General features: G+C 37.3%; 1 protein-coding gene across 1 annotated transcript in view; it reads right to left on the bottom strand.

The window, feature by feature from the left end:
• Positions 1–24132, bottom strand: part of ULK1 (unc-51 like autophagy activating kinase 1) — a 152023-nt gene that overhangs the window by 28459 nt on the left and 99432 nt on the right. Inside the window, exons 11-19 of the mRNA XM_053701867.1 lie at positions 18892–18942; positions 18535–18623; positions 16808–16976; positions 13344–13404; positions 11793–11879; positions 4845–4967; positions 1890–2044; positions 1705–1779; positions 1283–1545 (exon numbers count right to left, since the gene is read on the bottom strand). Coding sequence (XP_053557842.1) covers positions 1283–1545; positions 1705–1779; positions 1890–2044; positions 4845–4967; positions 11793–11879; positions 13344–13404; positions 16808–16976; positions 18535–18623; positions 18892–18942 — 1073 coding nt within the window. The remainder of the gene's footprint in view (positions 1–1282; positions 1546–1704; positions 1780–1889; positions 2045–4844; positions 4968–11792; positions 11880–13343; positions 13405–16807; positions 16977–18534; positions 18624–18891; positions 18943–24132) is intronic.

Genomic DNA, 24132 nt, shown 5'->3' with positions numbered 1-24132 from the left:
CCACCTCATGCTTCCTGAAGCTCCTCCCACAAAATTGGATTGGCTTGATGGGCACTTCTTACGTACCATACGGTAAAGCTGCTCCCACAACAGCTCAATAGGGTTGAGATCTGGTGACTGTGCTAGCTACTCCACTAAAGACAGAACAACAGCTGACTGCTTGTTCCCTAAATAGTTCTTGCATAGTTTGGAGCTGTGCTTTGGGTCATTGTCCTGTTGTAGGAGGAAATTGGCTTTTCTTTTTATTGACCAGTCTAAGATATGGCTATTTCTTTTGAACTTTGCCTAGAAGGTCAGCATCCTAGAGTTGCCTCTTCACTGTTGATGTAGATACTGGTGTTTTGTGGGTACTATTCAATGAATCTGCCAGTTGAGGACATATGAGGCATCTGTGTCTCAAACTAGACACTGTGTATTTGTCCTCTTGCTCAGTTGTGCACCGGGCCTCCCACTCCTCTTTCTATTCTGGTTAGAGCCAGTTCGCACAATTCTGTGAAGGAAGTAGTACACAGCATTGCACAAGATCTTCAGTTTCTTTGTAATTTCTTGCATAGAATAGCCTTCTTTTCTCAAAGCAAGAAAAGACTGATGAGTTTCAGAAGAAAGTTTTTTGTTTCTGGCCATCTTGAGCCTGTAATCAAACCCACAATTGCTGATGCTCCAGATACTCAACTAGTCTAATGTAGACCAGTTTTATATATTATTTAATCAGCAAAATAGTTTTCAGCTTTGCTAAAATAATTGCAAAAGGGTTTTCTAATGATCAGATAGCCTTTTTAAATGATAAACTTGGATTAGCAAACACAAAGTACCATTAAAACACAGGACAGATGGTTGCTGATTATTAGCCCCTGCATGCCTATGTATATATTCCATTAAAAAACAGCCATTTCCAGGTACAATAGTAATTTACAACATTTACAATGTCTACACTGTATTTTGGATCAATTTGAAGTTATTTTAATGGGGAAAAAATGCTTTTCTTTTGAAAACAAGGAAATGTCTAAGTGACCCCAAACCTTTGAATGCCAGTGTGTGTGTGTGTGTGTGTGTGTGTGTGTGTGTGTGTGTGTATATATATATATACATACACATACACACACACACATATATATATATATATATATACATATACATACACACACACACACACATATATATAATGTATATATATATATATCTATCTATATATATATATATATATATATAAAAATATATAAATATATCAATCACCAGTAATGCATGGAAATATTTTAACACCATAAACCTTAACTAAGGATACCTTTGTGGGTGATCCCAGTATAGTGGGCAGCGGGCTTCTTTGTATGAAGTCTGACAATTTGGGGGAGGATCTGAGTGGGCGATTGGACTGCAGACAGTGGACTTGCTGAGGCTGGTTGGGCATTGACTGACCATCAGGAGGCATCACAGGGTCAGAGTGCTGCTTCTTAATTTTCTGTTTCAGTGGCTGCAGGTCAGATAGATTTGGGGCACTATGAAGACGTGATCCCATCCCACGAGAGTTCTGAACAGGAACGGTCATGCCTGCAGACGCATGCATAGTAATGGAGATTAAATGTTTATCTGCTGAACAAAAAATGCTATTTTTTTTTTAAACAAAATAGCTTAATTAACAACTACAGCTGAATGCTCTGCTTTGCACAGTATATGACAGTAATAAGGCTGAATTAAGAATGCACATACCATACACAGGACTTCTGTTTCTGGTCTCTGGGCTACATGTTAAGTGTTGTCCAGGCTGCTCTGGGATTGTTCCCACTTGAATAAAAAAAGCACAATAATAAATAAAGAATAAGTAAAATTTAATACCAAACTTCCACTTGCTGTCATTATCAACAAAAAAATGCCATCAAACAAACATTATTTACCTTGTGGAGATGGGATATATGGTTTTGCACCTCCAAAGGAAAGCCTCCTTGGTGTGGGAGCAGTAGTATTCTCTATGTGGAAGGGAGGAGATGTGCCAGCTCGCATGAAACTGACGGGACTGTTACTGCTAGACTTCCGCACCGCACCTGATGACCTACAGGCAAACAAACTCAGATGATGTTCTGTAAACCTTCTACAAAATTCCCATAAATTCTAGAACAGGAAATTAATCTTTCTTTACTGATTTTGATACACCCTTCAGGCAATATATGAAGACATATATTATTTATGTTACAGAACAGGAAAATGGCTCTGCTTCCATTTGAATGCCAAATATTAAAGGACCAGTAAATTCAGTAGATTTGCATAATCTACAAATGCATAATAACAAGACAATGCAATAACACTTAATCTGAACTTGAAATGAGTAGTAGATTGTTTTTCTGGCAAATTTCAAAGTTATGTCTATTTCCACTCCCCCTATATCACGTGACAGCCATTAGCCAATCACAAATGCATATACGTATATTCCTTGATTCTTGCACATGGTCAGTAGGAAATGGTGACTTAAAAAGACTGTGCACATTTTGTTAATGGAAATAAATAGGAAAATTGTTAAAATGGCTGCTCTATCTAATTCTAATATTGACTTGAATGTCCCTTTAACCCCTTAACGACCCTTACGACACTGCAGTCCTGGACTTCTCTCTGCCGCAATCTCGCTAAGAATAGCGAGGTTGCGCTATTTCTGCATGCCACTGCAGAAATAGATTTGCAGAGTTACTGATGCAGAGAGAGCCACTCTTTGGCCCTCTCTGCATCGGACAGCGGTGGTGCCGATCTTTAAGGAGGGAGGCGGGAGCGGGTGGGACCGCTATGCCACACTACAGGAAATAAAATGAATAAATAAAATGCGTCATTGAGGGGGAAGGAGGGGCAATAAGGGGGATTCTATGTGGGATCCGTTGACGGAAAGGGATCTGGGAGGGTATTGAGGGGGGGCAGCTACACTACAAAAAATGGGTTATTTAAAAAAAAAATGTTTTAAATTGCCTAATTTGCAGCAAACTGGGTACTGGCAGACAGCTTCCAGTACCTAAGATGGTGGCAAATAGGTAGAGGGGGAGGGTTAGAGAGCTGTTTAAGGGGGGATCAGGGAGGTTGGGAGGTAAGGGGGGATACTACCCTGCAGAAAATATATATAAAAAATAAATAAAACAACTAATTTTTATACTGTCAGACTTTCTGCCAGTAATTAAGATGGGGGTGACCTTTGGGGGGTGGGGGAGGGAAGAGAGCTGTTTGAGAGGGGTCAGGGAGGGATCAGGGGGTGGCATGTGTCAGGTGGGAGGCTGATCTCTACACTAAAGATAAGATTAACCCTACAAGCTACCTAATTAACCCCATCACTGCTGGGCATAATACAAGTGCGGTGCGCAGCAACATTTAGCGACCTTCTAAATTACCAAAAAGCAATGCCAAAGCCATATATGTCTGCTATTTCTGAACAAAGGGGATCCCAGAGAAGCATTTACAACCATTTGTGCAATGATTGCGCAAGCTGTTTGTAAATCATTTCAGTGAGAAACCTAAAAATTATGAAAAAGTTTGGCGGTGAAATGGTGGCATGAAATATACCAAAATGGGCCTTGATCAATACTTTGGGTTGTCTACTAAAATATATTTATCATCATTTATTTTTTTTTATAGGTAAATATGAAAAAAAGCTTTATTTCTGTTTAAATGTAGTGATGCCAAAAATGCTCTTGTCTTTTGAGGAAGTTTTTGTCTGAAATGCCTGATCCTTAAGGGGTTAATTGCCACGCAAACAATATTTTCCCATAGCAAAAGATAAAAGGTTTAGAAAGACAGTGCAAGAAAAAATAAAGCCAAACGGACATACAAGTCAAAATTAAACTTTAATGGTTCAGAAACAGCATGTTGATTTAACCGACTTCTGAATTTACTTCTATTTTCAAACGGGCTTTGTTTTCTTTTTATCCTTTGTTAAGAAGCATATTGAGGTAGGCTCAGGAGCAGCAATGCACTACTGAGTGCACTACTGAGTGCTAGTTGTTGGTTTTCATTGGCTCAGCAGATGTGTACAGCTGGAGCTGATTTTAAAGGGTTATGACACCTAAAAAAATTATTTTGCGATTTAGACAGAGCAGACCAATTTAAAATAAAGTTTCCAATTTACTTCTAATATCAAATTTGCTTCATTCCCATGATATTCTTCATGAGGTAGGCATTTGGAGCACTAAATGGCAGGAAATAGTGCTGGCATCTTGTGTACTTGGAAATGAATTGTTTTCTCGCAAAACTGCTGCCAAAAATGGGCCGGCTCCTAAGCATCCCTGCTTTTCAACAAAAGAGACCAAGGGGAACAAAGAAATATTGATAATAGCAGTAAATAAGAAAGTTGTTTAAAATCTCATGCTCTATCTAAATCATGAAAGAAGCCCAATCGCGCCTCTCCCCGTAATGTAGTGCGACTGCTCTGGATAAAACAGTGGACCACTTTATACAGCGCAGGAGCACACTACATTAAGGTTAACAGTGCAGTTGGGTAGGCTGTAAACTTCAAGCCTTTGATGGTTTTTAAGGATAAAAAACTACAGAGCTGGGAAGGAGGGCTATGAAGAATACATCATAGGACTTTTTGCTTAGTACAAATATAACTTATAAATCGATTTTCAAAGGTAACACTGATATTATGCTATACAATTGTTAATGTGCACTATCCTACTGCACAATTATGTTAAAAAGCTAAACTGTTTACTGTCCCTCTTCCCAGGACAGAGAAGAGTGATCTCAACTCTAGTTAGCTTCAAGATTTTTCAAAGTAAATATTTTATACACCATCAAGTTCTGTCACACTTAAAAAAAGGAAGAAGAAAAAAAATCTAGTCTTGGGGACAACGATCTCATGACTCCCATTAGTTGTCACTTACCTAGGCGGTGTGTACTGATTGGGCGACTGCAAATTCTGCTCTATCCGCCTATAATTTTGGACTTGTGTTGGTACTGGAATAGGGACTGACTGGCCATATCTGCTGCCAGATGGATGAGCAAGCCTGAGACAAAAAGAATAGGATATTATAATCACAACACAACCACATTATGTTAAAGAGGCATTACACTTGTGTCAGCTCTGGGTGCGACAGACACAAAAGCAATTCATACTTTTCAATGGTGTTTAAAAGGGACATGAAACCTTTTTTTTATGATTCCAATAGAGCATTTTTAAATTGTATTATCAATTTTGCTTTGTTCTCTTTTGTATCCTTTATTAAACGAGCAGCAATGCACTACTGGAGCTAGTAAGCTATTGCCGAGAGGCAGATATGTGCAACCACCAATCAGCAGCTAGCTCCCATCCCCTGAGCCTACCTAGGTATGCTTTCAACAAAGGATATCAAGATAACCAAGCAAATTAGATAATAGAAGTACATTTGAAAGTTGTTTAAAATGATATGGTCTATCTGAATCATGAAAAACATTTTGGGTTTCATGTCCCCTTAAGGTTATTCTGTAGTTGTCACTGGTGCAACAGCAGAACAATAAATGTATTATTTAATTTGGAGAGCACTATATACTGTCTTACACAAGTACTTCTTTGGAGAAAATGGAAAATAATATTTTCATATATTTGCTCAGTTCCCTAAAATGAACTCACCAATAAAGCTGCAAGGGAGATGGATAGAAGCCTAAAGCATTAGGTATAAAATAAAAGTGAGCAATACTTGGTAAGTGCTGCCCAGGGAACTGAGCTAAGACATAGACATTATAGTAAGTATGGTTTAATTTCTATTCTCTTTGGTCTCCCTAGTAAGTGTGCACAACAAAGAACTGCCAAAGGAGTAAATACAAGGACGGCTAAACAAGAATGCAAATTATTCTGAATATTGATTTTATTTGGACGCCAGCACAAAATACAGAAACTTCTTGCAGAATCCACAGACATGGACCTTCTATAATGAGCACTTTATAATGATACTGAGTATCTATACACTGGCAGTGAACACAATATGTTGTATAATGATGTGAGTTTCCATGATGAGTACACTGCTCTGTATAAATATGAGTATGTATACTGTGATGAATATGCTATGCTGTATAATGATGGAATGTCTATACACTAATTCACTGTTGAACATGCTGCACTATATACGGATTTGAGTATCTATACACCGATTTATATGCAGTACAGTATAATGATGATGAGTATCTATACACAGATAATGACCACATAGGCGCACGCCTATGTATATAGTATAGCTGCTATCGACCGCCCCCACCCCCCGAGCACTTCACCACTGGTTCCACTGCACCAATGGTTGTTTTACCCCTGGTTTCAGGTACTGTCAACAATAGTGTTCTGCTCAGCTAGGAATCTCAGCAGTGATCACCCTCTAATCAGAACATTGGCATTACTTTCTGTCAAGTAGATTATGTTAAAAAGACAGTCTACTCTAGAATTGTTATTGTTTAAAAAGATAGATAATCCCTTTATTACCCATTCCCCAGTTTTGCATAACAAACACTTATATTAATATACTTTTTACCTCTGTGATTACCTTGTATCTAAGCCTCTGCAGACAGCCCCCTTAATTTAGTTCTTTTGACAGACTTGCATTTTAGCCAGTCAGTGCAGGATCATAAATAACTCCACGGGAGTGAGCACAATATTATCTATATGGCACACATGAACTAGCGCTGTCTAGCTGTGAAAAAACATAATTTATGCTTATCAGATAAATTCCTTTCCTTCCGTGTAGGGAAAGTCCATGGCTTCATTCCTTACTGTTGGGAAATACAACACCTGGCCACCAGGAGGAGGCAAAGACACCCCAGCCAAAAACTTAAATATCCCTCCCACTTCCTCATTACCCCAGTCATTCTGCCGAGGGAACAAGGAAAAGTAGGAGAAATATTAGGGTATAAATGGTGCCAGAAGAATAAAATAAATAGGGGACCACCCATAGACAAGAAAAAATGGGCGGGGGCCATGGACTCTCCCTATCGGGAAGGAAAGGAATTTATCTGGTAGGTATAAATTATGTTTTCCTTCCTAAGATAGGGAGAGTCCACGGCTTCCTTCCTTACTGTTGGGAAAACTATACCCAAGCTACAGAGGACACTGAATGAATAACGGGAGAAAACAAAAAGGAAGAGGCGGACCCTATTCTGAGGGCACCACAGCCTGCAAAACTTTTCCCCCGAAAGCTGCTTCAGCCAAAGCAAAAACATCAAACTTGTAAAACTTTGAAAAACTATTTAAGGAGGACCAGGTAGCCACCTTACAAATCTGATCCATAGAGGCCTCGTTCTTAAAGGCCCAAGAGGAAGCTACTGCTCTAGTAGAATGAGCCTTTAGCCTCTCAGGAAGACGATGTCCCGCTGTCTCGTAAGCTAAGAGGATGACACTCCTTAACCAAAAAGATAGGGAAGTCGAAGTAGCTTTCTGCCCCCTATGCTTCCTCGAATAGACAACAAACAAAGAGGAAGATTATCTAAACTCCTTAGTAGCTTGAAGATAGAACTTCAAGGCGCGAAACACATCCAAATTGTGAAGTAAGCGTTCCTTCGATGAAGAAGGATTAGGACACAAGGAAGGAACCACAATCTCCTGATTGATGTTGCGATCTGACACAACCTTAGGAAGAAAAACTAATTTAGTACGTAAAACTGCCTTATCTGCATGAAAATTCAGATAAGGGGGATCACATTGCAAAGCAGAGCTCAATAGCCAATAAAAAGAGAACCTTCCAAGATAACAATAACATAGATAACAGGCCTGGACCAAATAAAATCTTTCCCTTAAAGGGAAGAAAAAGGAGTCTGGACTTGAAGTTTTGGTCTGCGGATATAACTTCTAACCAGAGCGCCCGGTGGGCTAGGACCGCAAAGCCAGAGGCCTTTGCATTCAGGCGAATAATTTGCATGTTCGCATCACAGATAAAAGAATCAACAATTCTCAGAGCTTTAAAGTGAAGGTAAACTTTGATGAATGAAAGCCGTTTTTTAAAAATCCTATTAAACACATGGGCACTTTAATTCATCAAAGTTTAGAAAGCAGTCGTTTTGTTTAAAAACTTACCTCTCTCCTCTTCACAGCCGGAGCAGCTTCCCCCGCATGGAGATCCTCTCTTCACACGTCAGTAATGACTAATCCGGCTCCCTCCAATCACGGCATGGCCGCAGGCAATGATTCCCCTGGGGGGAAAGCTGTGATTTGAGGAAGCCGGATTAGTCATTGCTGATGTGTGAAGAGAGGATCTCTGGGCTGCTCCGGCTGTGAAGAGAAGAAAGGTAAATTTTTAAACAAAATGGCTGCTTTGTAAACCATGATGAATGAAAGTGCCCCTTTTTTAATAGTATATTTAAAAACTGGGCTTTCATTCATCAAAGTTTACCTTCACTTTTAATTCTGTCTTAAATATCCTCGAGGGGAGACCTCAATGAGTTCCAACAAAAAGAGTCACACCAGTAGGTAGCCGTTCGGCAACCGCGGCAACTGCAGCCGCGGATTAAAACAAAAATCCTGTATGTTGAAAACATCTTTCTCAGAAAGGTTTCCATTTTATTATCCATCGGCTCTCTGAACCAAGAACTATCCTCAAGAGGTATAGTAGTACATTTAGCAAGCATAGAGGTAGCACCATCCACTTTAGGAATGGAGCCCCACAAATCCAGTTGAGAGTCCGGGACCAGGAATAACTTTTTAAAAAGTAGACAAGGGGGAAAAGGAAGAACCAATTCTTTCCCATTCGTTGTTAATAATGTTCGCCATCTTAACCGGCACAGGAAAAGTCAAAGGAACTTTCCTGTCTTTGTAAATTCTGTCTAATTTAGGTATCATAGGTTCTTCAGGCAGTGCGGCCTCTGGAACCTCTAACGTAGACAGAACCTCCTTTAATAAAAAACGCAAGTGCTCAATTTTAAATCTAAAGGATGGTTCCTCCGCAGCAGGAGGCTTAGACGCTAAGAACTCCGACCCAGAAAATTCACCCTCTGAAGCTACAGAGGTTAACTCATCATCGGATAACTGGGACATAATAGCTAAATCCGATAAATATTTAGATGACTCTGGGTCAGGAGAGCTATGTTTAATCTTTCTCTGGCGTTTGGTAATGCACTGATGGCCGCAGACACTGCCATTTGTAACTGCGCGGCAAAGTCCACAGGAAGAAGGCCCCCTCCAGATGGAGGCTTAGATGTGCTACGGGGAACTGCATGTGGAGTGGATAATGTAGCAAGGGTAGTAATCTCACGGGACGCAGAGTCCTGAGAGGTAGACGGCTCAGAGGGACTAAGGGCCTTAGCAGGCTCGTCTCCCTTCTTAGACTTTATAATGGAGTTAGGGCATGTGGAACATAATTGAGTGGGTGGGAAAACCCACAGCCTCCTCACAATATAAACAGGTATGATTTAGTACAGGAGTACCTTCTAACTTATCAGAGTCCTCCATAGCTCAGGTTATACCCACAGGACACAAATAAAAACGTTTTTTATTATAGAAAACTGCACCTTTATGCTCCCAATGACTGGGGCACTCAACAACTCCTAGACCCAGACAGTTAACAGAGGAAACTCTCCTCAGGTTCAAGTCTCAGCCGGAATGGAGGAAATGAATATAGACCACACCCGGTCACATGGAGTGCAAGACAGTATTTCCCCTGTTATTACAAGTACAGCAAGTAATAGGAGCTGTGCAACACTTTCAAAAACAAAAGTGAAACTTAAGTGAAACTTGTTTGTTCCAGCCAAAAACACACAGTATATCAGCCCAAGAAAAAAAAATCACACAAAGCAGCATGTAAATAATTAATACACTGATTAATTAACCCCAACTGTTCAATAAACCCCCTTCAGGAGGATATTAACCCTGGATCCTATCAAGGTATAAAGGAGCCACACTGTGACCCTGTTATAACGTTTTACGTGTAAAAATTACACTCCAGGATCCATGCTGTGGAACAGAACACAGCCTCTCAAGTATGACAGTCTTATAGCAGCGCTCCTGACATGGACTTGAGTGAGAGAAAGCAAGCAGTGAAACTCGTCAACACTGATTGCTTAGGAGCTGTTAGCAGTAGTCTGGATGGTTTCGCAGGAAAAAAAAACTTTCCCTGCATCTCCAGACTATTTTTCATCAATAATCTCACTGAGAGGTTGACATGACTACTTACAATTCCAGTCCTATCTCATAGGGCAGATACCCTTTTTCAGGACTCTCCGAATCTTCTGCCACTTTTCTGCCACCTCCTAACGTGACGAAAGGCAAAGAATGACTGGGGTAATGAGGAAGTGGGAGGGATATTTAAGCCTTTGGCTGGGGTGTCTTTGCCTCCTCCTGGTGGCCAGGTATTGTATTTCCCAACTGTAAGGAATGAAGCCGTGGACTCTCCCTGTCTTTGGAAGGAAATTTAAATACAGCGTGCAGGTTCTCTTGTGAGAATCTGTAGTAGGGGGTCGAAAGGCATGCAAAGTCTTTGATAAATCGACCCCTACTGCTATATTTCTCCATAGGCTGCTTGGGAACTACATGTCCCAGAATGCAGAGAGTGCAAAGCAGTGGCTGTTGAGAGAAGTAATATGAGGTGGCTACCGAAGACACAGGAAGTACATGTAGCTGCTAGAGAGAGATGGGAGTGCATGGCTGTGAGGAACAGAGTGGAGTGCATGTCTGCTTCTAGGGACAGAGGGAGCTGTGACTGCTGGAGAGAGGTAAGTGCTCAGCTGCTGGCTACAGAGTGGGCTTGCATGCATCATCTGGGAACAGAGAGGGCGTTGGTATGTTTGGTTATGTATTTGAAGAAAATTTTAACCCATTCTGTATAGTGTGAATATTGATAGAATAAAACTACAGGAGGATAAATTAACCTTGTGAGAGCTGGTCTCTACAAACAGCACCATTTATAGATTACACATACTCAAACTGACATACAGTATGCCACAGTGAAGCACAGATATACAAAAGGTCATTTTAATATTTTAAATACTTCTTCTGTACTGTGTGTTTGTATGTATGTGTGTGTCTGCTATTTCCCACTTGAAGTGGGTGTTACAGCTACCTTTCTAACAGAGATAAATTGGGAGCTTCTAAATTGAGAAACGTATCATGGATGTTTCTACCATACGGACTGTGAGGATATTTACACACCGCTGTGGGCCGAAGTCCCTTTCCTTCTGATGCTGTACTCTTACCTCATATGATTGAGTTCACGTTTTGTAAGTATACTGAGTGCTTAATTTGGGATTCCGGGTTATTTTTTTACCATAGATTCTGGTGCGATTTGGTCCCCAATAGGATCTCCTTCCTTCTTGTCTTTGGACTTTTACTTATGGCTGATACTAACTTATGATATCGTTGGGCTTTATAATATTTCACTTTGTATTTATTTGTAGATGCATTTAACACTTTCTTTTATTTTAATCATTAAGTGTTTATCTTACTCTTGTATCTATGCATCACATTATGTCTTGTATTATTGATGCGTTTATCTGCTTATTTCATTTTACATTGTGTTTTATATCTGCTTTGTTTGTTTACCTGTACTTGGTTAGAGATCTACCCCTTGTTAGCACTGTATGACACTCCTCTTGTACTCCCCCCATTTTATATATATACATATATATATATATATATATATATATATATATATATATATATATATATATATATATATATATATATATATATATATATATATATAGTATATATACAGTATATATATATGTGTGTGTGTGTGTGTGTGTGTGTATATATATATATATAAATCGAACAGTGATAGTAGTGCCAATTTGTCATTATTAATTCTGGGTTAACATGCTACAATTAAAATCTAATCTAAGCATTCATTCCTTAGCTAGCTGGTGTCTGCATACTTTCTTACCGGGATGGGCTGGGGGAGCAGCTGTAGGGAGGTGTAGGGGAGGGTGTTTGAGCTCGACTTTCCAGGCCAGTAGATGTCAGCAGGGAACTGTAAAATGAAAAAGAGGGGAGGGAAGGAATAAACAACATTTTAAAAATCTTAAGTTTCTTATTGACCTCTTATATACCCCATAAAAAAGAGAATTTGAAAACTATAATAAAGAGCCGTACATAATAAATACCATAAATGTCCTATCTTCATTAAAGGGACAGTAACGTCAAAATTAAACTTTCATGATTCAGATAGAGAATGCATTTTTTAAACAACTTTCCAATTAACTTCTGTTATCAAATTTGCTTTGTTCTCTTGGGATCTTTCATTGAAGAATCAAACTAGGTAGGCTCATAAGAGCTCAGGAGTGTGCACGTGTCTTTAGTACTCTATGGCAGCAGTGTTTTGCAACATTGCATAACAAAGCTACAAAATTCCTAGTTTAACTCTTTAATAAAAAAAGAAGAAGAAAACAAAGCAAATTTGATAACAGGAGTAAATTAGAAAATTGTTTAAAATTGCATGCTCTATCTGAATCATGAAAGTAAAATTTTTACTTTACTGTCCCTTTAATCTGTTTTAAATAACACTTTATTTGATAAACTGTTCTCAGCAAGCATTTTGGTTTAACCCTTTGAGTGCTAAGCACTTTCCCACCTGGTAAGGTTTTTTAAAAGAAATGTTTTTAACTTTTTTTTTGTTTTTTTTTTTCAGATCCCTAAGACTTACACTGTTGGAAAGGTTAGGGTATTACCTTTCCAACGGTGGGTCTTGGGGGTCTGTAGCTGCTTAGATGGCTGAGATACAGGCTTTTAAGCAGCATGCTCCCTGCTCCTATACTTATAAATAAAGTTGCGCAGTGACGTCGCCGCACATAACGTGAAGCCCTGGCGATGCCTGTCACTATGCAGGCCCGATCGCCGGGGTAGGAGCGGGTTGGAGCCCCCAAATCTCCCTCAAGGTGGGAGAGTGCTAGCAACGGCTCTGAGCCGTCGTTAGCACCAGAGTGGGAAACTCTGCGATGGCTCAGAGAAGGGGTTAATTACACATATGTAGTCAAAGTGACTTGTCACTGAATGCTGCAATCAGAAACGACTGTTCTCCATCTGACCAGAACAATATGAATAAAAAAAAGAACACCTGCAATGGAACACGGAGAAATAAGATAATGAATATAGATTCCCTGCACTCAGGTCAGCAGTGGGCAAGAGGGCTTGCTTTGCTATGACATATCAATAAACATCTTAAGGGCATCATATTTTTGCAAAGACAAAGTTTTCCCAAGAAAACTATTGATGATATAATAAACTATTTGTAGATGTGTAGCTGCTGGATATCTAGGCACTTGTATGGCCTGACAGGCCCTGGCCTGCAAACATAATACTCCCCTAGAGTCATAGCATTTTTATGAATTCTGATTACTACAAAGAAATGAACTTGCACCTGCCATGCAGACAGACACACATGATCACAGCACTTATAAGGCCTTTTTATTGTCTTACTAATCATATTAATACTTACCCACTGTACATTAAAGTATCTTGGATGACTTTGCCTGTAGCTGCCTCTGTACCAAGGTCACCTGGAAAATACAACAATTATAGTATTAGTGACAATGGTAACATCTTATCCTAGTATTTTTAAATCCTCTCTTGCTTTACTTATCAAACAAGTTTTAAAAAATGACAGAGCCAATTTCCAGACCTTAATTCTACAGAACCAACAAGCTACGTGTTTTGCATTCATGTCTAGTTAAATACATGAGCCTCTAAGGACTCATTACAACTTTCTGTTCTGTATTTCGTGCTGAGAAATTTTACCATCTCTCTTGTCTGAGTTATACAAATCACCTCAATACTGCACCTAGATTATCCAAGTTTACCACAACAAAAGCACTAACTCTTTGGAAAACCTCCAAATACTTGGCCTAGCTCCTGGGCAGATCTTTAATTCCTAGAAAATCTCACCTGGCAACAGAATGTGTAGGATTTAGAAGGGGAGAAGAAATGTCTAATTCTTTGTATTATTTGTTTGGGAAGCAGATCACACTTGAATTAATGTCTTGAGAGCTGAGTAATTAGAAAATACAATGAATGCAGAAGATCACATGGTCTCAGACAAAATAACAAAAAAATAACATAACTGTCAGCATGGTCTGTAAAAAAAAGACTTACAGGTTACTTTTTAAATAATGGCAAAGTAGCCATTGAATCAGTAAAGGTTTGTTTTTTAGGACTTATTTTGTGGATAATATATTATATGTTTAAAAGAAAATTCTAAGAAACATACAAACTAACTGTACTTAACTATATACTAGGGTATACAACACCAGACCCTCTGGATCTTTTTCTTCTTTTGGTTAGAAAAAAAGATAACAGACCAGGGTGAAACTAGGAGTGAGGTTCATGAGCATTATAAGTATAAATGAGAATGAAATTGTGGAGTGGGAAGGGGGAAATAAAAGAGGGTTGAAATAGAAAAAGAAGAGGAATTTTGAGAGAAAGAGAAATAATAAATAAATCAAATAGCGCAGCGGAATCTGTTGGCACGCTACAAATAACCAATAATAATAATCAAAATCTTCAAGACAAAGAGATTCATCAAAATCTGATTTTCTAATCTGCCAGAGTCCCTTTAAAGTTTTTGTATTTTCAGAAACCTGGTTCCTTTCAAAGAGTAATATTTTTTCCAAAATGTATACTGAATGCCCTTTCCAACACTACTAACATGCTTGAAAAAATAAGAACCTGGACTTTCTCAGAATATTGATTAGCTTTAATACAACGTAAATTTGAAGCTGATGGACATATAAAAGTACTACCATTTTATATTGTAAAGTACTACCATTTTATATTGTAAAGTACTACCATTTTATACTGTAAAGTGCTACCATTTTATATTGTAAAGTACTACCATTTTATATTGTAAAGTACTACCATTTTATACTGTAAAGTACTACCATTTTATATTATAAAGTACTACCATTTTATATTGTAAAGTACTACCATTTTATACTGTAAAGTACTACCATTTTATATTATAAAGTACTACCATTTTATACTGTAAAGTACTACTATTTTATACTGTAAAGTACTACCATTTTATATTATAAAGTACTACCATTTTATACTGTAAAGTACTACTATTTTATATTGTAAAGTACTACCATTTTATACTGTAAAGTACTACCATTTTATATTGTAAAGTACTACCATTTTATATTATAAAGTACTACCATTTTATACTGTAAAGTACTACCATTTTATACTGTAAAGTACTACCTTTTTATATTGTAAAGTACTACCATTTTATACTGTAAAGTACTACTATTTTATACTGTAAAGTACTACTATTTTATACCATAAAGTACTACTATTTTATACCATAAAGTACTAGTATTTTATACCGTAAAGTACTAGTATTTTATACCGTAAAGTACTAGTATTTTATATATTAAAGTACTACAATTTTATACTGTAAAGTACTACAATTTTATATTGTAAAGTACTACGATTTTATACTGTAAAGTGCTACCATTTTATATTGTAAAGTACTACAATTTTATACTGTAAAGTACTACAATTTTATATTGTAAAGTACTACGATTTTATACTGTAAAGTACTACCATTTTATATTGTAAAGTACTACCATTTTATACTGTAAAGTACTACTATTTTATATTGCAAAGTACAACAATTGTATACTGTAAAGTACTACTATTTTTAATTAATTCCTGAGAAAATGCAGAATGGTTGAAGGAATTGATTCAGACTTAACAAGTGGGCTGCTTAGTTATAAAAGATTTTTTAATTGGACTTTTGAAAAGAATCACTCATTACAAGCAACTCATGTTATAGCCTTGAAGCTAAAGATTTCACTGCAACTTAAAAAATCATTGGATTACAGATTATGGCTTGATGTTTTAAATATAAAAATAAGTGCTCCAATGGTCTATATTTTTAGTTATGATCTTGATCTGTGGTCAAATGTAACTCAAATGTAGAAGTTCCCTTTCCTCTAGAGGAATTTATAGTTGTTCAAAAACAACTATATTTATAAAGTGTTTAAACTATAAACATGCATAATTGCCAATTTCCTATGACTAAGCGCCTGTAACGGCGCAAAACGCGTCAGGATTGCACTCTTTCTGGACTTTTTTGTCACTCATGTGTATTCCATTTTGAATTTTATCTAATAAAGCAATCTTCTGCATATTTTTCTTACCCCCGAGTGCACCGGATTTCTTTCGTTTTCTATAATTGCCAATTTCCCCTTACATGCAAGATACCTTTCCTTGTCTGGCATTTCTATATATTTTTTCTGTTTATTTAAAAACATCACACTACATGGCCTACACCACCTCCTCTGTTCCAAAGAAGAAAATAGGAGGCTAAAATAGCTTCCATAGTCACTAAACTGTTATACTAGCAAAGTTTAAAAGGGATATTGAACCCAATCTTTTTTCTTTCTTGATTCAGATAGATAGAGCATGAAATTTTAAGCAACTTTGTAATTTACTCTTATTATCAAATTTTCTTCATTCTCTTGGTATCTTTATTTGAAATGCAAGAATGTAAGTTTAGATGCTGGCCCATTTTTGGTGAACAACCTTCGTTGTTCTTGCTGATTGGTGGATAAATTCATCCACCAATAAAAAAATGCTGTCCATAGTTAAGAACCCAAAAAAACGCGTAGATGCCTTCTTTTTCAAATAAAGATTGCAAGAGAACAAAGACAAATTGATAATAGGAGTAAATTAAAATTGCATGATCTATCTGAATCACAAAATAAAAAAAATGGGTTTAGTGTCCCTTTAAGTGTGGATTTTTGTAGAAAACTCCACCATTTAGGTGAGATTCAATGTAATTATTTTGATTATCTTTCTAAAACGATGCAAGCCCTGGTATGGACTGTTGGTCACACTGCTGTGACTGTACAAAGACTCCTCATATGAGCACGAAATATACAGCAAATTAACACTAACCTGGGATACTTGGAAATTGTGCAGGTACCATGACAAAATCATCAGTGTCACATGAGGAATTCTTGCTACTGCTTCCTGCTGACTCTTTGGATCCCTGGAGAAATCCTGGAGAATCGGGGATGGGTGAGACAAGAGTTTTCTCCTGTAGCTGCTGCATTTCCCCCAGGGACTGTTGGTAAGTAGCGAGAAAGACAAACACACGTAAGTTGTACTGAAACAATGTAAATAGACTTCCACTAATAATGCAAAATATGGGGAAGCACAAGTTTGCAGAAGTCAGATCTTTTTATTTGTATTAAGAAACATTTTATGCAACATTGACTGATGATCTGATATATTCGAGACAAACTAAGTAATAGGGGTATATAGTGGCTGGTGGTCCATACAACAGAATCTGTACATTTTGAACGATTAAAAGATTTAAACATTTAAAGCTTATAAGGCTAGGGGTTATTTTGACAGAGGTAGGAGGGGAATTCTGTAAAGCAGGGACAGCACTTATAAAGATGGGGTGAGAAGAGACATGTTGGTGAAAGGAAATAGAATGGTGAGATATTATCAAGCAAGTATTGGGTTTCTAACTTGATCCTGGAAGATAATGGAAACCACTACAGGGATTGAAAAATGTGGTACAGCAGAGGAGTAGCAATAATTTACATTAATTTGCCAAGGTTAATCATGGAGTAAACAGTAATTTGCTGAGGAGGAACATAGGAAATAGTACATTAATATATGTGATCTATTATTTTTTAATTTAAATTAAGTAGTGTCTTGTGTGTGATACCAGCACAATTTGAAGATGTTCTTAAACTAAATTTGGTAACATCTAGTTAGCAGCTGTACTATCTAGTTAGCACTAGATAACTATAATGATTAATATATTAAGACAATATTAATATTAAGAGTGGAGAAGCAGTATGCTCTGAGATACTGAGCTTACAGGGACACTGAACCAAAAAATGTTCTTTCGTGATTCAGATAGAGCAGGACATTTTAAGCAACTTTCTAATTTATAACTATTATCAAATTTTCTTCATTCTCTTGGTATCTTTATTTGAAATGCAAGAATGTAAGTTTGGATGCCGGCCCATTTTTGGTGAACAACCTGGGTTGTTCTTGCGGATTGGTGAATAAATTCATCCACCAATAAAAAAGTGCTGTCCATAGTCTGAACCAAAAAAGCCTGGATGCCATATTTTTCAAATAAAGATAGCAAGAGAACGAAGAAAAATTGATAATAGGAGTTGCTTAAAATTGTGTGCTCTATCTGAATCACGAAAGAAAAAAATTGGGTTCAGTGTCCCTTTAAGGTAGTGCAAAACAAACACATTTATATACAAAAGGCAGAAATTCACGAGAGACACATATGAAATTACAATGCCAAGAGGTAAAGAAAGGGAGCATGTATCAGAGAAAATGCAATTGAATAGAAATAAACTACTATCAATGATAGGATATAATTCAGAGACAAACAAGAAACCAAAACCACATCAAATGTATTACCAAGTAATGATACCTAGTGTTCTGAATCTAAAGGAATGGCAGCAGGATAATACATGATTAAGGGCTAACTGAGACATGATTAAGGGACAAAACGTTGTTGTTTTTTCCTGGACCTTGATATAAAGTAATAAAAGGTCCCTTTTTAAATATTTTCTGAGGCTGGAACCAATTTTCCTTCTTTCCTCAAGCAGGACAAGAAATAAACAGAAAGAGCGTGTACTCACAGGAGGAGACGCTAAGTGTGATGTTGAAGAACTGCTACAGGAGCTTCCAGATCCTGAACTGGGATATGAGGGCATTGGCACAGGTGAAGCTAAAAATAAAAAAATAAAATAAAAAATGATACACCAAATATTTTTATAAAAAGGACAGATTTTGGGAACTGCATATCTATGACGAAGAGTAGTTAATACTTCCTGCCAGCAGACAGATACTTTAATACATTGAGCATCTCTGTATTCCAATGTGTCTACTTTTAATTATACGTGTTCTATAATGAAATAATGAATTCACATAAACACAGAGAGCAGATCTGTTTTACAACTTATGATGACAAATTATGATGTGCTTGTCATACTTACACTTTTTCATGGAGGAACCTGCATCCAAGAATGGGTGATGAAAAAAATCATCTGTATAATAGAAGAAAGTGGTAATCAGTATGCAAACTGCATAGTATTTTCTGCAACTGTGACATACAAAGGGATATGCCCCCATAAAGCTAGCATGATACTTTTAGCACCTATCAACAAACTAAAGTATGAATCTCTGGGTGAAAAAAAAGCATAGAACTTTAGGAAATCTAGATATTATACAATGTAATTCTCTAGATAAGAATCTATATAATAAATTCTCCTAAGCAGGTACACAATATATTAGGTATAAAAAAAAAACCAACAATCAGAATATGCATATGATAAGGGATAATGGACTTCATGTATTGGTAATAAGGAATGGTTTTCTATACGTAAGCAGATTCATAAAGATAAAGATCATGATGTGTACAAATCTGACAACAAGCATAACTTGTTATTATCAGTTCAGTTATGTAGCACCAACAGGTATGTATTTTATTTTTTATTATAAAAAGCTTCACCGCACTCTGAGAACATGACCAAATGGGTATACAATATAACGTACTTTGTATACATACACTGCTAGTTGCATTTAATTTCATAGACTCCAATGTCAACAGCAGCTTTTTGAAAACAAAGTTTTAGTCCATATTAGTGTAGAGGGAAGAATACAATAAATTGCATGGCACTCACGACATGGTAATGAGTGACAATCTTTTTACCTCCTAATATTGTATTCTCCATCTAATATGCGGTATGTGTATACACTGGTTAATTATATGTATGTTACACCTAATCAAATTCTGTTTTTGTTAATGTTCCCTAGAAACGCATTTACTTATCATTACAATGTATTCCATTTACCAATTTGAATGAGATATCATTTCTAGTGCATTACAACTTCAAATGTTTTTGCTCATTTGTGAAAACAATGCACTGCCTTTATTTTGTACTAATTGAAATCAAGGAATAGTTTTCAATCTCTTATATTCGTCACCTTCTTTTAACCCTTTATACAGATAAATACACAATGTGTGCCTACCCTACATAACTATGCGCTTATTATTACAATAACAAAATTGTACAACTCTTATGCATTTTATGTATTTATTGCACGATTTTTCTGGTAACCATGGCCTAAATTTCAATGCATCTGCTAATTCATTATCAATGAAGCTAATATGTCTGAATACAGGTTGCTACATTGAAATGAATGATTAAAGAGACATTAATATATTTTTATTTTATTTTATGAATAAGATAGAGAATGAGATTTTAAACAACTTTTCAATTTACTTCTATTATCAAATCTGCTTCATTCTCTTGGTATCCTTTGTTGAAGGAGCAGCAATGCACTACTGGAAGCTATCTAACAACATTAGACGAGCCAGTGACAAGAAGCATATATGTGCAGTCACCAAAAAGCAGCTAGCTCCCAATAGTCCATGCCTGCTCCTCAGCCTACCTAGGTATGCATTTCTACAAAGGCTACCAGAACAAAGCACATTAGACAATGGAAGAAAAGTGGAAAGTTCTTAAAAACTAAATGCTCTATCTGAATCATGAAAGTTCAATTTTGACTACAGGGCCTACGTATGTACCCTAACATGACATCAGCACAACGATTTGTAAGTTCGGATTACATAGATGCACACTGAAGAGTATAACTTATGATCAGTAATTATTATTTTTGGAATAGTTATGTTACATATGTCTTTATGATTGTTTATAGCTAATATAAAACAGTTTGGTTTTTTTTCTATTCATTATTCAACATTTTATAGTGGGTAATAATTATTACACTAGAATTTACAGCTCCCTAAAGGTACAGTTAATTCATTCAGGAAAAGTCAAAATTAAACTGTCATGATTCAGACTTACAATTTTTAAACCACTTTATTTCTATTGTTCACTACTGGGTGCTAGCTGGTGATTGTTTGCGGCACATATAAGCCCCTGTCACTAAGGGGTAAATTTAACATCACTGTAGGCGCACAGGTTTGCAAGTAGTGAACCTGTCTGCCTGCAAGCACCAACTGCGAAGTTTCTTGTGCAATGTTGCCCCCTGCTCCAGCGCAACCGACTGTGCTAGAGCAGGGCATGTCAATCACCCAGAACGAGCGATTGTTGGGGTCATTGATGTCGACACTTCTGACGTGGCAGAGAGGTAAAAAGATGCAGTTTCTGCTTCTTAAATATGTGGAGCAGGCGCGCGTATGCACCTAACCGAAAAAAACGGCAAATGCAGCTTAATAAATGTACCCCATAGTCACCCGATGTGCTCAGCTAGCTTCAGGGAGTGCTGCACCTGAGTCTACCTATATTTAATCTTCAACAAAGGACAACAAAAGAATGAAGCAAATTTGATAACAGAAGTAAATTGGGAAACTGTTTAAGATTATATGCTCTGTCTGAATCATCAGTTTCATTTTGACTTTACTGTCCTGTCCCTTTTAAGCTTATTTTAGTCGGGCTTATTAGTGTTGCTGAACTGACTCCTCTAAGAACTGCAAAAAAAAACAAAAAAACACAAAGTTCATATATTTCTGTCGTTATCTGCCTTTTTTTTTTTTTTTTTTTAAATAATCTTTTATTGAGATTTTTAGTATTGACAAAATATAACATGTCTATTGACAACAATAATAAAAGATTATAGTACAGTCAATCTGATGTGAAGAATGATAACACATTAAGAAGTTGCTACCAGTTATCTTAAAATCACAATTACAGTAACACGTATAAATCTTTGCAGTGTGCTCATAGTTCACAAACTTCTTTTTAAAGGGATTAGTAGATACAGCATTAAACCTGAAACCAACACAGATATTTCTTAGGGTGTTAACCTAAGTTACGCTGTTTTATTAGTAAACACATCAAGAAAATATTTAGTAAGCTAGAATATCAAACATTTTTAATGCCATTAAACATATACAGTAAATATGGCCACTCTTGAACCCTTATGAAGACATATGATATAGGGGAGGTACTATAATGATATATACGGTCACTCTTGGACCTCTGATGAAATAAAATAGTTTAACTAGTAGATAATATGGTAACTTATGGATATAATGAGGGTAGAAATATCAGAGTTATTGAGTATGGCGCAATAACAAAAACTATACATTAGCAAGATAGCGAAATTAATCTAGATGGTGAGAGCGAAGCTGGTATTTCTTGGATGTTTATGTCTAATGGCCCTTCATGAGTACCCCAGCTCCTTAGTAGTTAACCCCCCACCTTGATTTAGCTTTGAGACTATTATCACATAGTGGGGATAAGATAGGGGGTGCACTTCTAATAAATCAGAGACTTGACCTTTATATTCTATGGTGTGATGGACACTAAGATCCTCTAACGAGGCGTTAATCCGCTGGTATCCTAGGGGGGTTCTTCTCATGGCTGTACCAACTTGATAAAATGAATGGGTAGGACCATCTTGACGGCCTCTTATAGTATACTAATATGATCATTTAGATTATATATGGTTTGTATTAGGGTGGGATTATATACAAATAAAGGAGAAATAAAGTAACACTACCTCTGGCTGAGAACTCAGTTAACTGGTTTACTTGGGGCTTAAATAGTACAGTTGAGTATAGGAGATATGTGAAAAAACAGAATTTATGTTTACCTGATAAATTACTTTCTCCAACGGTGTGTCCGGTCCACGGCGTCATCCTTACTTGTGGGATATTCTCCTCCCCAACAGGAAATGGCAAAGAGCCCAGCAAAGCTGGTCACATGATCCCTCCTAGGCTCCGCCTACCCCAGTCATTCGACCGACGTTAAGGAGGAATATTTGCATAGGAGAAACCATATGGTACCGTGGTGACTGTAGTTAAAGAAAATAAATTATCAGACCTGATTAAAAAAACCAGGGCGGGCCGTGGACCGGACACACCGTTGGAGAAAGTAATTTATCAGGTAAACATAAATTCTGTTTTCTCCAACATAGGTGTGTCCGGTCCACGGCGTCATCCTTACTTGTGGGAACCAATACCAAAGCTTTAGGACACGGATGAAGGGAGGGAGCAAATCAGGTCACCTAAATGGAAGGCACCACGGCTTGCAAAACCTTTCTCCCAAAAATAGCCTCAGAAGAAGCAAAAGTATCAAACTTGTAAAATTTGGTAAAAGTGTGCAGTGAAGACCAAGTCGCTGCCCTACATATCTGATCAACAGAAGCCTCGTTCTTGAAGGCCCATGTGGAAGCCACAGCCCTAGTGGAATGAGCTGTGATTCTTTCGGGAGGCTGCCGTCCGGCAGTCTCGTAAGCCAATCTGATGATGCTTTTAATCCAAAAAGAGAGAGAGGTAGAAGTTGCTTTTTGACCTCTCCTTTTACCAGAATAAACAACAAACAAGGAAGATGTTTGTCTAAAATCCTTTGTAGCATCTAAATAGAATTTTAGAGCGCGAACAACATCCAAATTGTGCAACAAACGTTCCTTCTTTGAAACTGGTTTCGGACACAGAGAAGGTACGATAATCTCCTGGTTAATGTTTTTGTTAGAAACAACTTTTGGAAGAAAACCAGGTTTAGTACGTAAAACCACCTTATCTGCATGGAACACCAGATAAGGAGGAGAACACTGCAGAGCAGATCATTCTGAAACTCTTCTAGCAGAAGAGATTGCAACCAAAAACAAAACTTTCCAAGATAATAACTTAATATCAACGGAATGTAAGGGTTCAAACGGAACCCCCTGAAGAACTGAAAGAACTAAATTGAGACTCCAAGGAGGAGTCAAAGGTCTGTAAACAGGCTTAATTCTAACCAGAGCCTGAACAAAGGCTTGAACATCTGGCACAGCTGCCAGCTTTTTGTGAAGTAACACAGACAAGGCAGAAATCTGTCCCTTCAGGGAACTTGCAGATAATCCTTTTTCCAATCCTTCTTGAAGGAAGGATAGAATCTTAGGAATCTTAACCTTGTCCCAAGGGAATCCTTTAGATTCACACCAACAGATATATTTTTTCCAAATTTTGTGGTAAATCTTTCTAGTTACAGGCTTTCTGGCCTGAACAAGAGTATCGATAACAGAATCTGAGAACCCTCGCTTCGATAAGATCAAGCGTTCAATCTCCAAGCAGTCAGCTGGAGTGAAACCAGGTTCGGATGTTCGAACGGACCCTGAACAAGAAGGTCTCGTCTCAAAGGTAGCTTCCAAGGTGGAGCCGATGACATATTCACCAGATCTGCATACCAAGTCCTGCGTGGCCACGCAGGAGCTATCAAGATCAC

The sequence above is a fragment of the Bombina bombina genome, chromosome 2 (assembly GCF_027579735.1).
Source record: "Bombina bombina isolate aBomBom1 chromosome 2, aBomBom1.pri, whole genome shotgun sequence".
Classification (NCBI taxonomy): Eukaryota; Metazoa; Chordata; class Amphibia; order Anura; family Bombinatoridae; genus Bombina; species Bombina bombina.
This window is presented reverse-complemented; position numbering and strand designations above follow the sequence as displayed.